This window comes from Oryctolagus cuniculus, chromosome 1, assembly GCF_964237555.1.
Source record: "Oryctolagus cuniculus chromosome 1, mOryCun1.1, whole genome shotgun sequence".
NCBI classification, from domain to species: domain Eukaryota; kingdom Metazoa; phylum Chordata; class Mammalia; order Lagomorpha; family Leporidae; genus Oryctolagus; species Oryctolagus cuniculus.
In genome coordinates, this window is record NC_091432.1 from 180,270,213 (window position 1) to 180,283,841 (window position 13,629).

At 34.3% G+C, this 13,629-nt stretch overlaps 1 protein-coding gene across 17 annotated transcripts in view; it reads left to right on the forward strand.

Moving 5' to 3' along the window:
• CNTLN (centlein) overlaps positions 1–13,629 on the forward strand; it is a 396,518-nt gene that overhangs the window by 334,559 nt on the left and 48,330 nt on the right. For all 17 annotated transcript variants that reach the window (XM_051845306.2, XM_070052667.1, XM_051845229.2 and 14 more), the window contains 5 exons: positions 1,445–1,636; positions 9,531–9,628; positions 11,338–11,464; positions 12,627–12,764; positions 13,443–13,628. In XM_051845306.2, the coding sequence (XP_051701266.2) occupies positions 1,445–1,636; positions 9,531–9,628; positions 11,338–11,464; positions 12,627–12,764; positions 13,443–13,628 (741 nt within the window). The remainder of the gene's footprint in view (positions 1–1,444; positions 1,637–9,530; positions 9,629–11,337; positions 11,465–12,626; positions 12,765–13,442; position 13,629) is intronic.

Below are 13,629 nucleotides of genomic sequence, written 5' to 3' on the forward strand. Positions count from 1 at the left end.
GTATAAAGGCTGTGTAAAGGTGGGGAAAGGCTGAAGGGTAAGTTGCTGCAGCAGTCAGTGGGCTGAGAGTTGGCATCAGTAGAGCAGCCAAAAGGATTGAATATGAGAGGCATAAGGTAGCTTACAAAACCTGACCACCGACTGGACATAGAGGAGGGAGATCAGCCCAAGCATGGATGATGGATTTTCAGAAAGATTTTCTGCTTTCAGGAAATTATGAGTTCATTTTTAGATGTTAATACTTTTTTGGGGACTTTGGGACAATTCATGAAAAAATATTCCCTGAAAAATCTATAGAACCCTGCTTTTAGATCATAAGCTACAGTATAACCAAAATATACTTTTTATTTCACCACAACATATGCTAATCTCAAATAAACCAAGCCTTAGATTTGAATCCATGATCTGAAATGTTCATTTTAATAATATGCATATACATATGTAATTATGGGTTTATTGTATAGTTCCTAAAAGTTGTATTTAAATACAATGTTAAATAATATTTGGCCCATGTTTATATTACTGTACACTTTAGCTACATTTTTTTGCTGTTTGTAATTATAATTCTTGACAAAGAAGGATATTTTCCTGTCTGAGAAATTTTAGTATCATTTTGTCTAATTGTTCTTTATGTTAAACTACCATGTTATAAGCTTCTTTGGAATAATAAAATAGTGTAGTAACTCTCTTAAAGAGTTCTGAGTTATTAATTCATCATATTTGGTGACATTCTGCTGACTTTAGAGTGGTGAATGAGAAGGGCTAACATTAAGGCAGTCTCTTACATTCCTTCATAAAAGCAATACAAGAATGTCATTTAGCAAAATGTTTATGTTATTAATAAGTCAAATGTAATGAGTTTACAGCTCCTCTACCTCAACATTACAAATAAGGCTTGTCAACTATCAATCAAGTACATAAAACTGAGCGGGTTTGTTTGCATGCTATTTACATGAACTAAATCTCCAACAAGCCTTGTCTGCTAATTGGACTTAACATTGATGTTGCTAAATGAGAAACATTTTGGCTGCTATGTAGGGTGGTAAGACCTACCCAATGGAATAAACAACTAACATCTGTTATCTTGTCCTGCTCCAGCTTGGCTTTTACCAGTTAAGTTGATCAGCCCTGGAGTCAAGGTTATCAAATATGAGCATGTGAATCTCTGGCTCACCCATGTATGTGAAGGCAAAGAAATTGTGCATCACAAGTAAAGGCCAGCCAACCAAAAGCTATTGAGTACAGCTGGTTCATTTTGTTTTAACTTGATAAGCCCTACAAACTTAAGCAAAAGCCAATAGAGGTTAAAATTTTTGTAAAGTTTTTATACTAACTACTTGTATAAATAATTTCTTTATCATTTTCCTGCCTATAGAATTTGATGCTTATAATTTTTAGGTTCAATGTAAGAACTTTTACAATATTCTTATGTTTATTTTTAAAGAAGCTAAACTCAGATTTGGCTGGGCTTCGAAAAGAAAAAGAAGATTTACTAAAGAAATTGGAGTCCTCATCTGAAATCACAAGTTTAGCAGAAGAAATTTCCCGGGTCACAGTTCCACGGGTACAGGTTACATCACTTGGTCCTTCAAGGAGTGTGGATATGGAAATGAAGCAATTGCAGTGTAAACTAAAGGTGATTACAGAATTTATTAAGCGTGGAAGCATATTAAGTCACTGAATCCAAAGATACGTTTATATCAACTCTATTCAAAAAGATAAATTATATAAATTATATATATATTAAATAATATATACATAAATAATCCAAAAACTATCAATACTATGCTTGATTTCATCAGTCAAGTTTAACCTTGTAGATTCTTATCTGGTAACTCATAGTACTGTTCTCCAAACAAAAGTAACAACACACTGTGAAATCCTAACTTAGGAGCTGATGGAAATTGGCCATTGTCTTCTACTCCAATACTCAAGTCCTCTGTGTTTCATATGTCTCCCTCCAACTGAACAAAATCTTTCAAATGCATATGCCAAAATAAATAGAAGTGTTTCCTCCACACACACTACTGTTTTAATTTAGTTGTGTCGGTTGGAGATGGGGATGTCAGGGTGGGAGAAGAAGAAGCTGAAAGCAAAGGTGAGTTGGCTTAATACATTTCAGCATCTTAAACCTGAGAGTAAGAATAAAATGCAGTGTTCCTTTTGTTTATCAAGAATTGTATCCAAATCCAGATGAAACTGTCAACAACTTTAAAGTAAAACTGACCTTAGTTTAAATAGAATAATCTTGCAAGGACAGAATTTGTAAATTTCAATTGGAAAGTTCATTTTCATGCTGCTTAAAACAAGCTCATTTATTCCTCACATGTTTAATTATTTTTTTCAGTGGGGATTGCTAGCTGAAATCTAAAAACACAGCATGTATGGGACCATGGTTGTTATGCAAGTCACTAGAAAGAAAATTTTTTATTGTAAATGCACAGAGTATATTAGAAATGGAATAATTATGACTGTTCAGAGGGCATTGGAATATTGAGTTGTCAAATAGACTCATAGTTGTTTTCAATCCAAAATACAATATGTGTATTCTCCAATAATAATAATAACCATAATAATAGTAATATCTTTTCATGCAGGATTACTAGCAGCATAAGATTTAAAATGAATGAGTGTACCATTGCTTAAAAAGCAGTTGCTTCATGACATCCAAGCGGGATACTGGGGTGGATTTCAGAGCTCCTGGCTTCAGCGTGGCCCAGCTCTGGCTCTTGTGGGCATTTGGGGAGTAAACCAATGAATAGAAGATCTCTCTTTCTCTGTCTTGTCTTCTCTCTCTGTCACTGTCTGTCAAATAAATGAGAAAAGAAAATGTTTTGCTTTAATAATTGATTGAGATGCTTCTTGAATACTCTAACCTTGGGAGTGTTTTTATGTGTAGCTCTTGTCTCAACTATACATCTTGTAATCTTTTTTTTTAAGGTTTATTTATTTATTTGAAAGAGTTACACAGAGAGAGGAGAGGCAGAGAGAGAGAGAGAGGTCTACCATCCAATGGTTCACTTACCAACTGGCCACAGTGGTTGGAGCTGTACCGATCCAAAGCTAGGAGCCAGGAGCTTCTTCTGGTCCCTGGTGGGTGCAGGGGCCCAAGGACTTGGACCATCTTCTACTGCTTTCCCAGGTCATATCAGAGAGCTGGATGGGAAGTAGAGCAGCCAGGTCTCGAACCAGTGCCCACATGGGATGCCGGTGCTTCAGACCAAGGCGTCAACCTGCTGTGCCACAGCACCAGCCCTTCCTTTTTTTTTTAATTGGACAGGTAGAGTTATAGTCAATGAGAGAGAGAGACAGAAAGGTCTTCCTTCCATTGGTTCACTCCCCACATGGCCGCTACGGCCAGTACTGTTCCGATCCGAAGCCAGGAGCCAGGTGCTTCTTCCTGGGTCTCCCATGCTGGTGCAGGGGCTCAAGCACTTGGGCCATCCTCCACTGCCCTCCTGAGCCACAGTAGAGAGCTGGACTGGAAGAGGAGCAACCGGGACTAGAACCCGGTGCCCATGTGGGATGCCGGTGCTGCAGGTGGAGGACTAACCAAGTGAGCCACGCCGCAGGCCCTGGCCCCACATCTTGTAATCTTAAATAGGCTGATTATATTAGAAAAAGAAAAAAAAAAGTTGAAAGCCTGGGGTTGTATATCTTCTCTTAGATTATACTGCTGTTTTTGAAAATGTGTGATAAAATATATAACTTGAACATTTCAGTGTTTAGGGTTTATATACAGAAAATCAAATCATTGATTTATTCTTTGTTCTTACCTACAAAATAGATGTTAATTCCTCCTGATGCCTTCCAGATGCATTAGCAGGAAGCTGGATTGGAAGCAGAGGCAAGACTCAATACCAGGCACCCCCACGTGGGATGCAGGCATCACAAGTAGTGGTTTAACCTACTGTACCACATCCCCTGCCTCTCATGATCTTAATGTAACTATTTCTTACCAAGATAAAGAAAATGTTAAATCTACTGTTGTCTAATCCTCTAAAAATTGTTAATGGTTTTAAGTTGATTTACATTTTATTTATTTGATGTTACGAATGGTCTAACAGCAATTACAGATAAAAATTAGAATAGAAAATAACAACCAAAATGGTCCAATTAAATAACTTTTACTAAGAGCAGGCCCATATGAGTATCTGTAAGTTATTTATATTATTATTATTTCCCATGATGAGAGATTCAGCCACTATATAAATCTCTCTCTTGCTTTTCAGGGATTTGTGAGTCAGAAAGATGAGACCACTGAGAATGCCTAAACCAATTTAGTTTGAAGTGATGTGGGCCATGTCTAACATGAAGTCCTGTAGCACTGACCAGGCTGCATAGGGCAAAAAGGATAAATCTTACATTTGTTTTGTGTCACATTTTAATATAGGAATTTCTTAGAAGATTAGATATCTTTAAGAATATAATACCCTCTGCTACTAAAAATTTTAGTTTCAATATTGTAATACTTTGCTAGAGCTATCATTACAAACCACCAAAGACTGGTGGGGGCAGCTTAAACAACCAACGTTTATTTTCTCACAATTCTGGAAGATGGAATTCCAAGTTCAAGGTATCACCAGATTTTATTTATTCTGAGGCCCCTCTCCCTATATCTTTGATAAAGTCTACCTTTTATATATATCTGTCCTAATTTCTTCTTATAAAGACATCATCATATTAAATTAGTGCTCTTACAAGTTGAATAGAATTGGACTCCCCAAACAGATTAAACTCCAAATTCTTACACTGACAGTTAATGAAAAAATGTTAATGTTGATGAATTAAGGATGGGATGGGCCCAATGGGAATTCTTGAGGTCACTGGGATATGCCTGTAGAAAGTAGTCTCCTCTTCTAGTGAGGGTTGGTTATGTGAGCTGAGCACACCTCCTGTCTCTGTTTGCTTTCCGGCATGCCAGGCGATCCTCCCTCTGCACACATTCCAACATCAGCATGCCAGACTAAAAGTGTTGTCTGATCTTGGACTGTGAACTTCCAAAAATGTAAGCCAAACTAAACCTTGCTTTCTAAGCAGCTCCTCTCAGTTATTTTAGTTAGAGTGATGAAAAGCTGACTAAGACAAAGGCACAACCTAATCATCTCATTTTATCTTAATTACTTTTTTAAATACACTCACTTTTGAGGCACTGGAGGGTAGATAGAGATTTCAACATATGAAATTCATGAGAAGACACAATTTATCCCATAACAGATATCAAATTGCTAACACAGTGATTATCTGAGAAGTAATTTATTTTCTAATTGATATTTTTATACTTAATTGAGATTAGTTAGATTTGAATCTGTTAAAGGTCTACATACATCTTTTTTATCCTGTCTAATTAATAATAGACCGTTAACAATTTGTTATGTGTATTTTCAGGTGTCTAGTTCAATCAATAATGTTACAGTGCTGTCATGCATTTTTCTGTATTTTCGTTTCTACTTATATAGACACATTTCCTCAGGGTACTACCCAAATTTATATAGCTCCATAATAAAATATTTAGAGATACATAAATTCCTTATAGTGAATGATATTTATATCAGTTCTTTATATTTACTTTATTTGGAGGGTTTTTTTTTTCATACAATCTGTATTAAATAGTACTCCAAATTGTATTTCTTATTTTTGAATTCCAGATTTTTGAAAAACATTCCTTTTTCATATTCCAGTTTGCCAGTAAGTTAATAGTAATGAGGGATAGTGGTGTTTAAGCTACCATTCCTTTGTGTATAACTGGTTACTAAGCTGGTTCTAAATATTTTAGAAATATCAGCTCATTTAATTCTCATTTCAGTCCTGTAAAATTGACTCTGTTATTATCCCTATTTTACAGTTGCAAAAACTCAGGCGCAGAAAGAATATTAGTTGTCCAGGTCACACAACTACTAAGTAGTAAATGGCTACAGGCCATCAGGTTGCAGAGTCAATGCTTTTAACCATTATACTGTCAAAACTTTTAAAAAAAATTTTCAGTAAACTTAGTTTTAGAAAGCTTAGAACCAGTCTGGATTCTTACCATTGTTACGTTTTTGAAATATGTGTTTTACACCAACCTTTTTTTTGAATTAAGTGTTTTACACAAAATTTTAACACATGTTGCTGATAATATCGAGTAGTAGGAACTGGAAAGGGAACAAAAGACCTGGGTTTTGGTCACTTGTGGCCAGTAACTTCTTGTGGAACCTGGTCAAGAAAAATCACTTAATTTCTTCAGATGTCTAAAGCAAGAATACCTTTCAAACCATCGTATAAGGACTTCTAAAAATCAAGTAACTGTCAGATTTATAGATTTTTGACAAAAGTATTTATCAAGCTAGCATTGTTGTATTTGTTATAAAATTCCTCAGTTATCCAAAATTTAGTCACAGCATTTTTAGCCATATAAAATATAGCTTTAGTTTTAAAAACAGAAAATAATCAAACACCTATCTTAAAATCCAGTTTATTTATTCAGTTGAAGATATTATCAGGTTTTATTTATTGCCTGTTGTCTTTTATTTTAAATACAGTTCTAAGTTTGTATATTTTATGTCTCAGCAGAAAACATCTTAAAAGCAGCATATTAGAAATATGCACCAATTAAGAGGAAGATAATTGTTTTTTAGACAGGGTTATTGACAGAAGCAAAAAATTTGCAACAAATAGATTAACAGAAACCAAAACAAAAGAAGAAATTACAAAATTGGAAAAAAAAAACACAAAAATCTAGGGTCAACTACAATAGGGATAAATACATGTTTATATCACAATTGTACCTAAAGCATCACTATATTATGGGATAGTGATCATGGAATAGATAGATATATAATACAGCAATAATATTTATAACAAAATATCACTTTATGAGAGTGCTTCAAAAAGTTGATAAAAATGGAATTATGCTTATTGTAAATTTTTTAAATTCACGTGTAACTTTTTCATAATGTACATTTTCCATGAACTTTTTGGCTTTCCCTCATTTGTGTGGATTTCAAAATTTTTTGCACCAAAATAAACTTATCTTTTCATTTCATTTTCCATCAGCTTTTTGAAGTACCTTCATATTGATGTATCAAAATTACCTTATCAAAATTGTGCATGGTCATATTTCTAAATGAATAGTAATTCCAAAAGAATTGAAACTTCAGTTAGTTGGTAAATTGGCTAGTGAGGAATATCTTCTTCTGGCAATGCTAGAAATAAGACACTATACTGCGCTGCAAACATGCAAAAGTGGTGGATATTTAGATTGCAATATACACACAGTTGATCACAACTTACAACATTCAGAACAGTTGTCATATTGAGGCAATTTGTAGTTTTTAGAAATAATTATCATATTTCATATAGAATTCAAAATCATTTCAATTTTTTTCTTACTGATTATACCAATGTTAAATTTTTTTTTTTTTTTGACAGGCAGAGTGGACAGTGAGAGAGAGAGAGACAGAGAGAAAGGTCTTCCTTTGCCGTTGGTTCACCCTCCAATGGCCGCCGCAGCCAGCACGCTGCGGCCGGCACACCGCGCTGATCCGATGGCAGGAGCCAGGAGCCAGGTGCTTCTCCTGGTCTCCCATGGGGTGCAGGGCCCAAGCACCTGGGCCATCCTCCACTGCACTCCCTGGCCACAGCAGAGAGCTGGCCTGGAAGAGGGGCAACCGGGACAGAATCCGGCGCCCCGACCGGGACTAGAACCCGGTGTGCCAGCGCCGCTAGGCGGAGGATTAGCCTAGTGAGCCACAGCGCCAGCCTCCAATGTTAAATTTAAAGCTGGCCTGACTATTCTGATTTATCTTTTTCTTGTGTGATTAGTGGTTTTATCTTTTCAAATACAAATAATTTTTGGCATGAGGCAAACATCCAAACCAGAAGTAGTTCTAACAGAAATAACTTACTATAGTTTAGAAAGATTAGCTAACTACTCTAAATATTTTAAAGCTAGCATGTTTCTTTCTGTTCATATTAGTTTAATAGTTTTTAAACATAACAAAGGTATTCATGTTAGTACACCAACATTAACTTTGAGTGGAAAAGCTAAAACACCAAAAAGACTAAGCAGTATCTCAGATTACATATTTAATTGGAATTTGAGTCTAATTTGAAACTTAGGTGCCCTTACCCTCTAGTGACTACCTCTGGCTCCTGTGTAGGCAACAAATACTGCAAACCTATTCTGCTTTAAACAAATAATAATTATGTTTACGAGTCAGTTTTGCATTATTACAATAAAATACCTGAGGCAGGCTACATGTGAAGGAATAGAGGTCCATTTAGCTCACAGTTTCGGCATTTACCATGCATGGCACTGGCATAACCTCAGCTCTAGAAAGGCAACGGCCCCTCCCTCTTGGCTGTATCACATCATGGCGGTTGTCAATGATGAGAGCTCTTGTGGAGACAAGCAATTACATCACCAAATAGGCAGACAGAGAGATCCAGGGATCAGGGTCAGGCTTTGTAACACCTCACTCTCCTAAGAACTCACTCTAGGAGAATAGTATTCTGTTCTGCAGGCAGCATCCTCAGTCACCTGAGAGCATCCATGAGGCCCTACCCCTCACAGGCTCTCCTACCTCCCAGTGCCACCACCCTGGAGACCAAGCCACCAGCACATGGACCTGTTAGGGGACTCAGTTAAACAGTATCCAACCATAGAATTATGTATAAATGCTTAATAATAGGTAGTTTTATTAATAAGTTCATGTGAAGAAGTATTTAGTATTCGTAAGATTCTCTATCAGTTATGTCATTGTCTAAGGAATTGTTCCAAAACATTTTGGTTTAAAACAACAGCAGTTTAGTATTCCTTAGGCTTCAGTGAATTGGTTAGGTAGTTCTTTTGCTGGTGTCTTCCTTCTAAATCAAAGATTGATCCACCTGGCTGGAAGGCCCAAGATAGCCCATTGACAGCTCTGGCAATTGATCTGCTGACTGTTGCCTGGTCCACCTCCATTCTCTTCTGTAGGGCCTTTCAGTTACCTTCCATGCAAAGCAATCCCAAGACAGCATTCCAAGAGGCAAAGGAAGAAGCCATGAGGCTTGAAGACTCAGAATCTGGAATTTGCACAGTGTCATTTCTGCCACATTTCTTTTGATCAAAGCAAATCACAAGCCAGGCTTTATTCAAAGGATGGGAAATGGATTCCTTGTCATGTGTGACCATATCTAATCTGCTACAGTTTGTTAGTGTATCTAGCATTCATTTTAAATGGTCTTATAAAACCTTTACAACTCTTAATTATTTACACATTTACTTTCTACTAGAACAATTCATATTTCCTATAAATTGAGTGTGTACCCTATAGTTGTTACTTGATTTTGTCCCTCTGCAGTTTGGTATGTTATATAAAAATTTTTAGTATGACTATATTATATGTTAGAGTATACAAAATTAAACATTTAAAAATGTAAAACTGTCATTATTGTTCATTGTAATTATTGTGAATTCATTACGCTTTTTAAGAATGGTATAAATTATTTTATGCTACATTAGTCCAAGGTTGAAAAAGTATGTTAAAATTTATTTATTTTTAATCTAGAATGCAACTAATGAACTCACTAAGCAGTCATCAAATGTGAAGTCTCTGAAATTTGAACTCTTAGCAAAAGAAGAACACATAAAGGAAATACACGAAAAGTACGATCTTTATATTTTTATCTGCTGTATTTGGTGCCACCTAGTGGTGTTCAACTCAATTAAATGCTGTGCCCCAAGGAACAATATTAACATTTTTTAACAATGAAGTTTTCCTTCCTTAGTTCATGTTTAAACCTACAAAAGATGACTATTTAAGGAGTATTACATATGATTAGTGTCAGGCTAGTTACTATTTTTAAATTAGGGCAGAAATATTTAAAGTTAGATTTCTCTTTTAATATTTTGAACAAATATAAATTAATGGCCTTAAGACTAAAAAAAAAGCTTTCATATATGTCCATAATTTGACCGAAAATATTGTATATAGACTGATACTTTTGTTGAGTTTAATGCCTAAACTTGTAACTCTAAGGTGAAAAAAGGCATATTTTATTTGTGGTTAAAATAATTAAAGGCTTTGAAAGTTTGTACATTTTGGTGTTTGTTAATAAGTACTTTTCTTATTCTTATTAATAAAAAGAGAGTTTTAAATGCTTTATCCTATTGAAAGAAAATTGCTTTCTATATCTTCTGTAGCTGTAGTAGAACTAAGAAGCAGTAGTATGTTTAGATAGGATTGCAGTCATTATTGATAAATTTAAGATAATATATATCTGATATACATACCTACATACCACATTATAAGTAAAGACCCTTAAATATTACACTAATTGATAAAACTATTATACAAAAAGCTTGGTTAGTTTTTAATAACAGAATATCCTGAAATTATAGACTATGAGGCTGTCTTACTTAGTGTTTAATAGTGAGGTCTCCAGAATAACCCTTTTGATCCTGGATACTTCAATGACTAGTTCTATGCTTTGGTGTGACAGGATTAATTCACAAGGTTCTTATGAGGAAAATGAGTGCATTCATACAAAATACTTATATTAACTGTTGCTGACACATAATAATAACTCCATAAATGTTAACCATTGTCTTTCATATTATGAAGGTACTTCAAAAATAGAATTAAAATGTTTATTTTGATGTAAAAATTCTTGAAATTAATTTGCATAGCTTTTTCATAATATGTGTTTTCCACTTACTTTTTGAAGATCTCTTTTATAGTGTTGGTAGCAACATCTTATACTTAGTAATAATTTGTCAACTTTAGCTAAACTGATATATGAATTCAAATGATACTGAACTGGAAGATACTATTCTTAATTTTAGTTTCTTTACATATCCCAGGATTTTGCATTTGTTTATTAAAATATAGCCTTGTTTCTTACCATTGTTTGTTTTTTGATTATGCCTAAAAATGATTTTTCTATGCAATGCAATAATGTAATTTAAGTATAATTGATTCTGAATTTTCATAAATTTTATTTATCAGTTCATCTTTTTATTTAAATACACATACAATGGTATTTAAAAGAGTTTCTGGGAAAAATAGAGTTAAAATTAATTTTGATCCAGAAATCCTTTGAAATCTATGCAGTTTTTTCATAATATAAATTTTCAATGAACTTTTTCAGGACTCCTTATTTGTAATAAGCAAGTCACAATTAGATGATAAATTTCAAAAATATTAATAGAGCAAAATGTTGTCAAGTACAATTTATTTTACCAACTTATAATTTCATTAATATCAGAAGTCATTTAAAAACTATCAGTAAGTATAACACTGGGTGTATGTGAGATATCACCACTGTTGAAATATCTTTCTATACTCATGATAAAATATCTTTTTTCCTTTCAAGGATGTCTCGAATGGAGAGGGATATAACTATGAAAAGACATTTGATAGAAGACTTGAAATTTCGACAGAAAGTAAATTCAGAAAGTAATGAGAGTTTTAATGAAATGTTAGAAAATCTTGAAAAAAAGGTATTAGTTTTTATGTTCACTTATACTAAAAATCACCTCCCCTTGTATTTACTTTCTTAACTCAATGTTCAATACTAATAAATTCATACAAAATGCATCCTGCATATTTATAGTTGTGAATTGTATTATTCTGTGAAAATACGGGATTCTTTTTAAAATTCAAGACTATCTCATATACATAGAGCTACACGTTCTGTTACTGTTTGTGACTACCTGATGAAGAGACAATAAAGTTTAATTTTTAAAATCTTTCATATTTCTGGAGTATACAAATATATTTCATTCAATATTTTACTTTTTCTATAGTCATAACAAAATCAAGCTTATATTTCTGAATAAAAAAATTGCTATCAGAAGTTCTTTCAAAATTACATATTTTACTTGTATATATTTAATTGAATATACATTGGAAAGATGTTGTATTTTATTTATTTATTTTTATTTAAGGTGTTTATTTTAAAAAGTTGTATGACCCCCAAACTAGAAAAGTGTTGTTTTCTCTCTGTCTCTCTCTCTCTCACTGTCCACTCTGCCTGTCAAAAAAAAAAAAAAAAAAAAAAAAACCACAAAAATGTGCTTTTTGTGCAACTCATAAAGCAGCTTGTGCCTTGGCATTCACTAAATGTTACCTGCTCGTGCGAGAACATCTCCCTTACTTTCGTGTTGAAGATGAAAATTTAAGTATCTATTAATGCAAATGGATTTAAGAGAGAAACTGTTACATAAATATGACAAATGCGTATGGATTTTCTTTCTCTTTCATATATGCACATAAATTACAATTTTTCCCAAGGTTATGCTTTAAACTTTGCACATTTTTTTACCACAATAGTCATTTCAGATATAGCTTTAGGATCATTGTATAAGTAATCATTTATATCTTTAGTGACAGTAAACTGAAAAAGAAAAAATGTTATTATTTGTTACTCTGTTACAAGTATTCATACATTTTTGTGCAAGTTTGGGGTTTTTTGCTGATTTAAAGATTTAAATTTCATTTATAAAATTAGATCTGCAAATATATATTCGAATTTTGATTCTGCACATGAGAAAATAAATAAAATTAGACTCATGCATTCTCTGATTCATTTTCTTTTGAAAAATATAGTGCACTATTGTTATACCTTTACCACTAAAAATTACCTTTGTGCTTTTATTGTAGGTAAAGACATTAACTGAAGAATGTTCCAACAAGAAGATATCAATTGATTCACTAAAGCAAAGACTTAATGTTGCTGTAAAAGAAAAATCACAGTATGAACAGATGTACCAGAGGACTAAAGAGGAACTAGAAAAAAAGGTATGTTTTTAGGACATTTCAACTTAGAAATAGAATTTAATGATATCTTCCTCGTTTAGAATGTTGTCATTTTTGGCTGGCACCGCGGCTCAATAGGCCTGCTTTGCTGGCACCCCGGGTTCTAGTCCCGGTCGGGGCGCCGGATTCTGTCCCGGTTGCCCCTCTTCCAGGCCAGCTCTCTGCTGTGGCCAGGGAGTGCAGTGGAGGATGGTCCAAGTGCCTGGGCCCTGCACCCCATGGGAGACCAGGAGAAGCACCTGGCTCCTGGCTTTGGATCAGCGCGGTGCAGCAGCTGCAGCGCGCCAGCCACAGCGGCCATTGGAGGGTGAACCAACGGCAAAGGAAGACCTTTCTCTCTATCTATCTCTCTCACTGTCCACTCTGCCTGTCAAAAAAAAAAAAAAGAATGTTGTCATTTTTTCCTCCCCTAAACTTCTGAGCCACTTAAACATTTCACATAATTGAAAAAGTGTTTGTGTTTCTACATGAAATGCTGAGAATTTGATTAACATTAAAGATAATTCTGTATTAAAGAAAATTTAAAATTCATTAATTTTATCAAAGTAAAAGTGAATATAGAATAGAGTAATAAACCCTGTCCTTGTCTGACATGCAAAACTAACTCTTGAAAATCTGTTTATGAAATATTTTTATTTAATTATTGCTGATCTGTTGCAGGAACTCAAGCTTACTATCCTAGCATCAAAAATAAATGAGACTGAAACTGCGATGGCAGAAATTGAAACAGCAGCCTCTAAGCAACTTCAAGGATTAGCACTGCAAAGTGAGCAGGTCCTCGAAGGGGCACAGAAGAAGCTGCTGATAGCCAATGAGACAGTGGAAGAGTTCAGGATATTTGTAAAGG